We start from the raw sequence: 13,231 nt of genomic DNA, 5'->3' as shown, positions 1-13,231 counted from the left end.
ATGTTCCATTTGGTAGATCCTGACCAGTGCGTTGTAACTAATGCTGCAGATATATATCCTGCCTAGAAGACACAGTAACAGCTAGAACACCCCCTGCTCCTTAATACACTGTTCTCTTCTTGCTTATTAATACATACGATAGGGCGTACAGTACTTACAGCGTCCAGGTCATCATACTTCTGAAGGCAGCACTCGCAGTATCCGCGTTTCTTCTCTTCCCTCACTTTAAAGTGTGAATTATTCCCACCGTCCTGCCCATGCCAAGTCTTATGGACACTGCAGGTATAACAGACACAATGAATACAGCTAGAACATATTCCATGCCATCTAAGCCACATTAACCAAAATAACTGAAAACAGACTGCAAAGAAAAGGCTTCCTTTAAAAGGGCCACTTAACGGACGTCACACAGTCAGCAGCAAAAGTGTTACGCCTACATTATAGAGCTATTTACTGAATTCTCCCATACTATTAATGTTTTTTTTTTTTTTAAACAAAAAGGAAACCCTGTGCACTGAAGCAATACAGACCTCTGCTTTTTGTCAGTCTCTTTCGGAGCGGCAACAGCTTTCTTATCCACCGAATAGCATGGCTTCGAGATGGGCGACTGAAAAGACCGGAAGTGTGGTGGCACCAGATAGAGGGGTCTGTACTGGCTGCAAAGGAAATATGAGGTCTGTGTTACTATTGCAGCAACATACTGCACTGTGTGATTAATAAAACATACAAGAAAGTGCTGAAAAACAACACAAAGTTGTAAAAATAAGTGTGGCAGGCTATACAGAAACACAGATATTCATCAACTCTATGGTTTGTTTCTACAGGAAACTATTAATGATTTTACATTGTGCAGTGTCACTGGCTACTATGGCAACCAGTCACATGATATAGTGAGCAGAGTGGGCTTTAAAACCCCTCTTGGCCATGGGGTTGATGTGAATGTGAATGGAAGGAGCATTGCTGCTGATTACTTCCAAGCAGCAGCGATGATCAGATATGGTAATGCAGTGTGATCCTCTGCGGAGTCCAAGGATGCAGCATCGGATTACCTGTGATACCATCGGCCAGCTGAGTAGCCTATGAGGTTACTTAGACTGATCGCTGCAGCTCCATCACTGAGGCGAGACCCTGGCCTCGGCATAGACCTCTGCCACCCCCAAATGGCTACAGACTGTCAATCATCTGACGCCTGCAGCTGTACTCCATCCGCCGATGCACAACCCGTACTGCACATGTGCAATGTACCAAACATTGGTACATGGCATGACTGCCCACACAGCGACTGGACCCGAATCAGGCCCTATGTGCACTGTAAAATCTTCCCCACTAAGGGCTTCACATGACATGCGCAGAACATGTCTGCGACTGGCAGCCATACTTTAGATAAAGACAGCTAAGAAAAAAGGAGACGCACTGATGAACAGGAAAGAAAAAGAATAAAAAAATAAAACTGTCGGAAACCATAAAACAGACGGGATTACGGTCGTTAGATCGACAAGGCTTAGGTCAACAGCTATTACGTCGACCACTGAAGGACGACATGGTCATTAGGTCGACAGGTCAAAAGGTCGACATGAGTTTTTCATTTTTTCTTTTTCCATACTTGACGATCCACGTGGACTACGATTGGAACGGTAATCTGTGCCGAGCGAAGCAGTAGTGGAGTGAAGCACCTTGCCCGAAGCGAGCCATGCAAGGGGACACTATGCACTAACTGGGGTTTCCCGTCATTTTACGATTAAAACGACACCAAAAAAGGTCCAAAAACTCATGTCGACCTGTTCACATGTCGGCCTAGTACATGTCGACCTAATGTTCATGTCGACCTTCAGTGGTCGACCCAACAACCTGTACCCAGACAGACATTACAATACTTCAAAGATGCTTAAAGATTAGACATTGCGGGGTATGTGAGAAACACGCACCAGCTGCTGTCTTCCACCTTAATAAATGGACTCGATAATTTCTGTGCTAAAAAAATAAATATAAGATTAATTATTTAATAATCAAACCACTTACACTTTTCATTTTAAACACTTATCACAAAAATTATTAAAGTACAAAAGGCACTGACCTTTCACTTTGCGTCGCACCGGACGTTTGACCTTTAGTAAAAATATTTAATTACAAATGAGGTTGAATAAACAGATACTAAAGAAACAGGCTAAAAACAATTTATATGGTGGACAAAACACAAAAAACAAAATTATGTTAAAGTGGCTCAAAGTATACAGCATACTCTACATTAGTTTCTTTTAAAGTCACAATTTCATTGTACCGCTTTGATTTATACTTCAGCATTCTCAAAAGGAGAAGGATTAATGAAGACTGGTGACGTTGAGATTGATTGTGTTACTTGGCGAATTACTTAGGTTTTTCCAGGGATAGTCTACGATTTCCCATAAAAGCTATTAAAATGCAAAAGAAATACAATTGAAAAAAGAAAAGAAGTGTTTTGTGTTTACCTATTCAGGTTACCATATAAAACTTAACTTGGGGGAAGAAAAAAAAAGTGTGTATATAAATAATAGTGCCAGTAAATTTACCACAGGCTTGGCAGAGGCCTCTGATTGTTTAACCTGTTGCAGAGATCTCTTCTTTTGTTCTATATAGATTTTTGCCTCTGGAACATACACAAAAACAATTATTATTTTAACAGAGTCATCAGTAGTGATTACTTATCAATGTTGGATTTTGGGCATCTGAAGGAACAAAGAAACCTTTATACACATAGAACATTCTGTTTAGTGTAAGTATACATGTGGGCATTGTGTGATAATTATACATGTGGTGTCTGCAGGCCAGAATATTTCGACCAGAAATTGCACCTTAAAAAGATACGTTTATATGACTGCTACCTAGTTCTATATAACAAACACAGAAGGACATGGATATATAAAGAGCAACTCTTTGTAAGAAAACAAAAAGGACTTCCTGTCCACCACATTATTATAAGTATATTGCCGTTTTATTATAGCATATATATGTGTACACAAGATACTAACGGATGATATTATTCTGTTTTCATCAACTCGTGTGTCACAAAGAACCAGGAGGTTATACTGTACGTCTTATGCAAGGAAGATGATACAAGTATATTCGCAAAGCTCCAACTTCCTAAGGGGTAGAGACAGTTGATTTTATTCTGCTTTATGACAATCTAAGGGACAATCTGTTCCAAATCTATACAGTTTTCTCACTGATACTATCAACAAATGAAATCTCAATTATATATGGTCTGCCATTATTTATGTGAATTCTCCATATACAGCTACACAATGACAAATTAAACTGACAGCTGGGGTGATCTGTTAGTTTATATACTTAGCTTGTATCTGGGCATTTTTGGGTCCCCTACTGAGATAATAGATATATTATATAGATATATAATATACATATATATGCATCATTATCTCATTAGGGGAACCAAAAATGTGTGATTTTGAATACTGGATAAGGGATACTCAACCTGTAATGATTAAGGTTTTATTTTTTATTGCGTGCCCACAGATAGATAAGAATTCTTATCTAAGTGCTTTGTCTGGGTGCAGTGTATATTTCTTTGCTTACGCAATTACCAACGCTACACCAGGTACACACAGCAGTTACCAAAATAACCCATTGTTACAAGTCAGTTTAGAAGCTGGCCAGCCTCTCCAGTGGTCATCAAACGAGCCAACAAGTCATTCATTCCGTGTAATTCCCAAGTTTTACAGACCTAAATTCACAATGCTGTTTACAACATCCAGAGATGGAAGTGAACACTCTTCTGTAGACATATCCTAATCTAGGGCCAGCACCACAATGTCCTGATTTAGATGGAAATTAGAACCAAACCTTCCGGACAGCCAAACCTGTGCTCTGTTATCATGGAAGATGAGGAAGAGAGACCTTACAAGACAAAGCCCTAATGTCAAAACTCTCTTATCCGTGGGTATAGTCAACAGGATGGTAGCCTTCCAGGTAAGAAACTTTAACGTGTCAAATTCAAAAGGTTAGAGAGAAGCTGCGGCAACTTGCACAGGCATCATCATGAAACAAGGTCTGCACTTGAATTGAAGTGTGGCATGTTTTCTGAGAGTAAACAGAGCGCCGAGATATAAACTTCAAATAAATCAGAGTTTGAAACTCTCTTCCGGGAAATCCTGCTTGAATAGCGGTTAACAGGTTTAACCAAAGAAGAGGTGATGAAAGGAAATCAGACGTAAGTGATTGGATCTTGGACACAAACACCTCACAGGGCTCTGCCATGTTCAGAATGTCTGTGTACAGAGACCTTCTTGGCCCAATCTTGGGCTACCAGAATCATGTAAGATCTTCCTCTCTTCATAAGCCCCTGCGGAAGTATCGCTATTGGTGAGAACAGGTAAATACGATGTGAGGTCAAAGGAAAAAGACATAGCTTCTTTGAGAAATAGGCCGGCAGATTCCTCATCCTGGGGAAGAAATAAACCACTGTGTTATTAACCCGTGATGCAGACATACTAAAATATGGTTGCCACCACTGGTTGAAGGACCTCCGGATGAAGGGACCAATCCTGGGATGAAGGGTTTGTTCGCTTCTCATTGAAAAACCACAGGGATGCAACCTTCTGCAATGGATGGAAAGATTTGTTCTGCCCAACACATTATCCCACGAGTCCCTCTCTTGACCAAGTACTCTTGGAGCCCCCTTGGTGATGTAATGTCATGGACATGGTATTATTTAAATAGACCTTGATGGGCCCCCCCCATAGTGAGAGCTGTGGTCCGCCTAGGAGAGCACGGAAACGACTTTGAGCTCCAGAATGTTTACCTGGAGCATTAACTCCTCTAGAGCCCAAATAAACTGTAAACAGGTCCGACGAGTGGTAGCCATTCAGCCCTGAATGTTGTCCTCAGATGTCACTATTGTCCGGTCACAGATGCAATACTGGCAACCCATGTTTAGGTTGTCTTCACAGTAAGGGATGTACACACTCAAGGGTTCTAAAGAGCTATCTGGTCGAGTGCTATTGAATTTGGACTGGAACACCCTCAAGTGAAACTGTACTGCTTGGAAATTAGACACTATCTTTCTAGGACCTTCATACAAAGATCAACCTACAACTGTATACAAGCTAATAGGGAATTCACCAGTCTTTATAGCAAGAGGATCTTGTCCTCTGGTAAAAACATCCCGTGCTCGTTTTTATCCAAATTTAAACACAGGAAGATCATCCACTTGGGAAAAAAAGTCTCGTTACATCTTCAAAATGGAGAATTCAGTCAGATACTGGATTGCGGCCTGCAGAATCATTAGAAAGCCAGGGAATTCACTCTAGCCTACAGCTAGGGATGACTATCTCCTCCTGGATCAGAGAATTGCAGCCACTGCTACCATGATCCTTGTAAACACCCTCAGCTTTCCCAGAACTCAACGGTATATCGTTGAAGGAACTGTTGTACATCCCAGATTGTAACAAGTAAATGTCCATGGATATTGTTAACTCTTCTGGTTCAATTCTGTTAATGACTAACCTCAATGGCTTCATCTTAAATGTATCCACCATCAACAGCACATATAGTGAGATTTCTGGCTAATAAATTAGTTGAAAGGAATAATTTCATTTCTGGCCCAGAAAAAGATTTCAGCAAAAACAACCCTTTCTGCTGTTCTAAGACTGAAAATACTAATTATCCTGCAAGCAAATACTGCATGGTAAAAACAAGAGCCTTGGCAAAAACTTAAAGATATTCATGTTGCATGTCTGACTTACAGTACTTCTCAACCAAGTGGTTCACTCAAACTACTGGTCCTGAGAGAACCCAGTTCAAATGGATAACCAAGTTGAACAGTATGCCCACAACTCTGCTTGTCAGATGGGTTAGAAGGATGTTTTGCTGTCTAATCCAAATTACCTCTCTACGGCCTTCCATGGTGAGCTAGAGAACTGACTCCACTGGTGGTCTAACTCTTGCTTTCCTGTACGAAGATTAGGTCTAGAGGCACTAATAGGGAGGAAATAACTATTTCCCTATGTAGCAAGAGACATTTTACACAATTCTGGATCATACAGGACACTCTAAAAAATAAAAGGTGTTCAATAATTCTCTTGTACTCATTGTGTGCCTCCTAAGCACAAAGCCAGAAGTAACAGAATGTAGAAACTGTGGTTCTTGCTCCAAAGACTCCCAGATCAAACCCCAGATTCCACGAAGCCTCACAGATATGCTTCACCAGAGTTTACAAATCCAATTTGGTCTGTCAGTTTCCTGATCATCCACCAATTGTTTCGACCACGTCTCAATTTTCCTATCAGTTTTATTACTTAAGGTAATGGTGTTCAGAATCAGAATGGTGGTCTTAAATAGGCGAGTTATTGGAACATCCAACATATGTGAGGATTCCCATTCTACTGTAACGTCGCTAAAGAGATCATAGAAGGGCTCCAATCTGCGGGATACCTGAAGTCTTATCAGGCTTAGTTCACACTTCATTGAACAAGTGGACATAGAGATGATTCACTCTTCCTTTTAAACAATGAAATGCCATTATCTCCGATTCTTTGATGTCCTTGATCTCTAGTGTCTACTCGACGACCTGCACCAGGTCATCCACTCAAAGCTTCAGGTTAGAATCCATGTCAGTTCCTGGCTGGCTCCACCTTCTCAGCAAAGTTGGTTTCTGAAACATTGTCTCTCATACTACTCAAAATGCATCCATTGCACACTTGGAATGAGAATTTGGAAGAACATCTTGACAAGCAATAAAGACTGGTTTACCACTGTTCTCCACCAGACTTGTCCCTGAACATATTCCCTTTCCCAGACATAAACAGTACAACCGCAGTCAAAGAACCCAGGACATTCCAGAGCTGGAAAAAAAAAAAAAAAAAAAACCCCACCAAAGACCAGAAACAGGAAAGAGCACACAGAAAATCAGCACTCCAATACACTTCACTACTACATCCCTGTAGAGGAGAGGACAGATAGGGTGGGGAGAGTAGGAGATTCTGCTGCTGGTCGTTTCCAGATATGGCGTAGTTCAGTGCTGCCACAGAAAGCATCCAGCAACTGAATCCACCCCTCTGGCACTACTGAACAGCAGCTAAAGTCCAACTTAACCTATGGCCACAGAAGGCATGGAGATCCAGGTCACTACCTGCAGTGGCCAGCTCATTCTGGGAGCAGGCTTATGGCAGGACGTGCCAATCATGGCACCACTGTAGCCTGCTCCAGGCATCCTGAGCAAAATTGCACAGCTCCTGCTGGCACTAGAGAAAACTGTAGTCCAAGACAGCCACTAGTGTTGTAGAGGAGGACGAGCATATACATCTGCCAGTAAGTTTTAAATTACTCAAGCTCCTTTCACCAAACTCTATAACCCACTTTTTCAAGGACTCCAAAATGAATGTTCAAGAAAATACAATTTTACGTGAAAGATAATTACAACAAAATCCTAGTTTCATTCCGGTGTATTTTGACAGCCGTTCTTGCAGTGCCAACACTTTCCTACGTTAATGGAACAGCACTTAATAAAAACATGCAGGAAATCAAACATTAAATATATTCATACGGCATTAAATACATGCACAGTGTAGTAATTTATAACAAACCAATTTGCACAAGACAGATAAAAGATAAGGAAACCAAAAGATAAATGTCTGGTTACTATCGTAAATAAAGCATAAAAACTTCCAACCACAAATAAACCTGTAACAAAACCGCATAATATAAAACAAACTCACTGCAATAACATGAAACCCACCACAGTGTAAAGCAGAAAGTCATTATACCATAAGAATAGATCTGGGTCCACTAAACCATCTAATACCGCTTTCACACCGCACAAATAACCTGGTATCGACACGGTACATTGCTGGGTGGACGCAGGTCGCTGTGCAGTGTGAAAGGGTCAGTCTAGAATACCTGGGTCGTCTGACCCAGTAATTCAACCCAGGAAGAAAGAAGGGTTATTCCCGGGCTATTACAGTGTCAGGTGCAGTGTGAACAGGTTTCCCAGGTCGATGCGACCCGGTACCCGTTCACAGCACAGGAAGAGGCGGTGCAGAGATGATCTCATCTCCTAGCGCCGCCTTCGCCCCCAATGACAACCCAACCCGGCAATATGCCTGGTTGGGAAGCCAGTTCTCAGGGTCCAATGCCGGGTAGCACCCAGGAAGGACCCGTTTACAATTCCTGAGTGTGACCCGGCATTAGCGATCTGAAAGCGGTATGACATACCCTTTTTTAAGGAGAAAAAAAAATTATTTTATTTTTATTAAAGTTCTATATTCTTTAAAATAAAGAAAAAGAAAATCTATATTGCTCTCTAAAAAAAAAAGTATTTAAAAATCATAAAAAAGGTAAATATAGCGTGTGTATACAAATCATAAAAAATATAAATTCTTACCTTCCACGTGTAGAATTCTGACTCCCCAGTTCAATGCATTAGCCAATATGCTGTTTTTTTGCAGTATTTTCTGTTTAACATAACAAAAAAACAAATTAAAATGTTATGCTTACAAGGTATCAATTACTATATGGCAGTGGTTCCCAAACGTGGGCCTCAAGGCAGTCCAGGTTTTAGGGATATCCCTGCTTGTGCACAGATGTGTAATTAACCTAACTGAGGTACTAATTAAGTCACCTGCTCCTACCCATGGATAACCTTAAAACCTGGACTGTTAGGGGTGCCTTGAGGACTGCGCTTAGGACAGCTAGGTCAGTAACTAAATACAGGCGCAGAGTGTGGTGAGAGGTGATACATCCGTTAGGCAAGGTCTCCTTACAGCTTCATATGGAACAATATTAATAAAAGGACGCATGTCTTTGTTGTTTATTTGCATTAAAGATTTTTCACTTAAGCATGCCAGAAGCAAAATCTGCCCCTGCTCATATTTATTCACACACACTATAATCAGCTGAGTAATTCGATATGCGACATTTGTATACAGGTTAAGTATCCCATATCCAAATATCCGAAATACGGAATATTCCGAAATACGGACTTTTTTGAGTGAGAGTGAGATAGTGAAACTTTTGTTTTTTGATGGCTCAATGTACACAAACCTTGTTTAATACACAAAGTTATTAAAAATATTGTATTAAATGACCTTCAGGCTGTGTGTATAAGGTGTATAAGAAACATAAATGAATTGTGTGAATGTACACACTTTGTTTAATGCACAAAGTTATAAAAAATATTGGCTAAAATGACCTTCAGGTTGTGTGTATAAGGTGTATATGAAACAAATACATTCTGTGCTTAGACTTGGGTCCCATCACCATGATAATAAGATTTTACTTACCGATAAATCTATTTCTCATAGTCCGTAGTGGATGCTGGGGACTCCGTCAGGACCATGGGGAATAGCGGCTCCGCAGGAGACAGGGCACAAAAGCAAGCTTTTAGGATCACATGGTGTGCACTGGCTCCTCCCCCCACGACCCTCCTCCAAGCCTCAGTTAGGTACTGTGCCCGGACGAGCGTACACAATAAGGAAGGATCTTGAATCCCGGGTAAGACTCATACCAGCCACACCAATCACACCGTACAACTTGTGATTTGAACCCAGTTAACAGTATGATAACAATGAAGTAGCCTCTAAAAAAGATGGCTCACAACAATAATAACCCGATTTTTTTGTAACAATAACTATGTACAAGTAATGCAGACAATCCGCACTTGGGATGGGCGCCCAGCATCCACTACGGACTATGAGAAATAGATTTATCGGTAAGTAAAATCTTATTTTCTCTAACGTCCTAGTGGATGCTGGGGACTCCGTCAGGACCATGGGGATTATACCAAAGCTCCCAAACGGGCGGGAGAGTGCGGATGACTCTGCAGCACCGAATGAGAGAACTCCAGGTCCTCCTCAGCCAGGGTATCAAATTTGTAGAATTTAGCAAACGTGTTTGCCCCTGACCAAGTAGCTGCTCGGCAAAGTTGTAAAGCCGAGACCCCTCGGGCAGCCGCCCAAGATGAGCCCACCTTCCTTGTGGAATGGGCATTTACAGATTTTGGCTGTGGCAGGCCTGCCACAGAATGTGCAAGCTGAATTGTACTACAAATCCAACGAGCAATAGTCTGCTTAGAAGCAGGAGCACCCAGCTTTTTGGGTGCCTACAATATAAACAGCAAGTCAGACTTTCTGACTCCAGCCGTCCTGGAATTATATATTATATATATATATATATATATATATATATATATATATATATATATATATATATATATATATATATATATATATGTATGTATGTATGTATGTATGTATGTATGTATGTATGTATGTATGTGTATATATATATATATATATATATATATATATATATATATATATATGTATGTATGTATGTATGTATGTATGTATGTATGTATGTATGTATGTATGTGTGTGTGTATATATATATATATATATATATATATATATATATATATATATATATATATATATATATATATATATATATATATATATATATATATATATATATATATATATATATATATATTTTTTCAGGGCCCTGACAACGTCTAGCAACTTGGAGTCCTCCAAGTCCCTAGTAGCCGCAGGCACCACAATAGGTTGTTTCAGGTGAAACGCTGACACCACCTTAGGAAGAAACTGGGGACGAGTCCGCAGTTCTGCCCTGTCCCGAATGGAAAATCAAATATGGGCTTTTGTAAGACAAAGCCGCCAATTTTGACAATCGCCTGGCCGAGGCCAGGGCCAACAGCATGGTCACTTTCCATGTGAGATATTTCAAATCCACAGATTTGAGTGGTTCAAACCAATATGATTTGAGGAATCCCAACACTACGTTGAGATCCCACGGTGCCACTGGAGGCACACAAGGGCTGTATATGCAATACTCCCTTGACAAACGTCTGGACTTCAGGAACTGAAGCCAATTCTTTCTGGAAGAAAATCTATAGGGCCGAAACTTGAACCTTAATGGACCCCAATTTGAGGCTCATAGACACTCCTGTTTGCAGGAAGTGCAGAAATCGACCTAGTTGAAATTTTTTCGTGGGGCCTTCCTGGCCTCACCCACGCAACATATTTTTACCACATGTGGTGATAACGTTGTGCGGTCACCTCCTTCCTGGCTTTGACCAGGGTAGGTATGACCTCTTCCGGAATGCCTTTTCCCTTAGGATCCGGCGTTCAAACCGCCATGCCGTCAAACGCAGTCGCGGTAAGTCTTGGAACAGACAAGGTCCCTGCTGGAGCAGGTCCTTTCTTAAAGGCCGATGCCACGGTTCCTCTTGGAACAGACATGGTACTTGCTGAAAGCAAATCCCTTCTTAGCTCCCGAGGCCATTAGTCCTCTGTGAGCATCTCTTGAAGTTCCGGTTACCAAGTCCCTCTTGGCCAATCCGGAGCCACGAGTATAGTTCTTACTCCTCTATGTCTTATAATTCTCAATACCTTGGTTATGAGAAGCAGAGGAGGGAACACATACACCGACTGTTACACCCACGGTGTTACCAGGACGTCCACAGCTATCGCCTGAAGGTCTCGTGACCTGGCGCAATACCTGTCCCATTTTTTGTTCGGGCGGGACGCCATCATGTCCACCTTTGGTCTTTCCCAACGGTTCACAATCATGCGGAAAACTTCCCGATGAAGTTCCCACTCTCCCGGGTGGAGGTCGTGCCTGCTGAGGAAGTCTGCTTCCCAGTCGTCCACTCCCGGAATGAACACTGCTGACAGTGCTATCACATGATTTTCCGCCTAGCGAAAAATCCTTGCAGTTTTGCCACTGCCCTCCTGCTTCTTGTGCCGCCCTTTCTGTTTACGTGGGCGACTGCCGTGATGTTATCCCATTGGATCAATACCGGCTGACCTTGAAGCAGAGGTCTTGCTAAGCTTAGAGCATTATAAATTTGCTCTTAGCTCCAGTATATTTATGTGGAGAGAATTCTCCAGACTTGATCACACTCCTTGTGTGACTGCTCCCCAGCCTCTCAGGCTGGCCTCCGTGGTCACGAGCATCCAATCCTGAATGCCGAATCTGCGGCCCTCTAGAAGATGAGCACTCTGTAATCACCACAGGAGAGACACCCTTGTCCTTGGATATAGGGTTATCCGCTGATGCATCTGAAGATGCGATCCGGACCATTTGTCCAGCAGATCCCACTGAAGAGTTCTTGCGTGAAATCTGCCGAATGGAAGCGCTTCGTAATAAGCCACCATTTTTACCCGGACTCTTGTGCAATGATGCACTGACACTTTTCCTGGTTTTAGGAGGATCCCGATTAGCTCGGATAACTCCCTGGCTTTCTCCTCTGGGAGAAACACCTTTTCCTGGACTGTGTCCAGAATCATCCCTAGGACCAGCAGACGTGTCGTCGGAACAACTGCGGTTTTGGAATATTTAGAATCCACCCGTGCTGTCGTAGAACTACTTGAGATAGTGCTACTCCGACCTCCAACTGTTCTCTGGACCTTGTTCTTATCAGGAGGTCGTCCATTTTCTTTGAAGACGAATCCTCCTTTCGGTCATTACCTTGGTAAGGACCCGGGGTGCCTTGGACAATCCAACGGCATCGTCTTGAAACTGATAGTGACAGTTCTGTACCACGAACCTGAGGTACCCTTGGTGAGAAAAGGCAAATTTTGGGACATGGAGGTAAGCATCCCTGATGTCCCGGGACACCATATAGTCCCCTTGTTCTTTGCTATCACTGCTCTGAGTGACTCCATCTGGATTTGAACCCTTGTAAGTGTTCAAATTTTTCAGATTTAGAATAGGTCTCACCTAGCCTTCAGTACCACCATATAGTGTGGAGTAATACCCCTTTCCTTGTTGTCGGAGGGGTAATTTTATTATCACCTGCTGGGAATACAGCTTGTGAATTGTTTTCAATACTGCCTCCCTGTCGGAGGGAGACATTGGTACAGCAGACTACAGGAACCTGCGAGGGGGGAAACCTCTCGACATTCCAATCTGTACCCCTTGGATACTACTTGTAGGATCCAGGGGTCCTGTACGGTCCCAGCGTCATGCTGAGAACTTGGTAGAAGCGGTGGAGGGCTTCTGTTCCTGGGAATGGGCTGCCTGCTGCAGTCTTCTTCCCTTTCCTCTATCCCTGGGCAGATATGACTCTTATAGGGACGAAAGGACTGAGGCTGAAAAGACGGTGTCTTTTTCTGCAGAGATGTGACTTAGGGTAAAAAACGGTGGATTTTCCAGCAGTTGCCCTGGCCACCAGGTCCCATGGACCGACCCCAAATAACTCCTCCCCTTTATACGG

The 13,231-nt window shown here is 42.2% G+C and overlaps 1 protein-coding gene across 3 annotated transcripts in view; it reads right to left on the bottom strand.

The window, feature by feature from the left end:
* The window catches only part of DBF4 (DBF4-CDC7 kinase regulatory subunit), a 43,804-nt gene that overhangs the window by 13,848 nt on the left and 16,725 nt on the right, over positions 1-13,231 (bottom strand). For all 3 annotated transcript variants that reach the window (XM_063921489.1, XM_063921488.1, XM_063921486.1), the window contains exons 6-11: positions 8,375-8,444; positions 2,547-2,623; positions 2,075-2,105; positions 1,926-1,971; positions 531-656; positions 159-276 (exon numbers count right to left, since the gene is read on the bottom strand). In XM_063921489.1, the coding sequence (XP_063777559.1) occupies positions 159-276; positions 531-656; positions 1,926-1,971; positions 2,075-2,105; positions 2,547-2,623; positions 8,375-8,444 (468 nt within the window). The remainder of the gene's footprint in view (positions 1-158; positions 277-530; positions 657-1,925; positions 1,972-2,074; positions 2,106-2,546; positions 2,624-8,374; positions 8,445-13,231) is intronic.

The sequence above is a fragment of the Pseudophryne corroboree genome, chromosome 5 (genome assembly GCF_028390025.1).
Source record: "Pseudophryne corroboree isolate aPseCor3 chromosome 5, aPseCor3.hap2, whole genome shotgun sequence".
Lineage (NCBI taxonomy): Eukaryota > Metazoa > Chordata > Amphibia > Anura > Myobatrachidae > Pseudophryne > Pseudophryne corroboree.
Note: the sequence above shows the minus strand (reverse complement) of the source record. Positions and strands in the feature narration are given on the sequence as shown.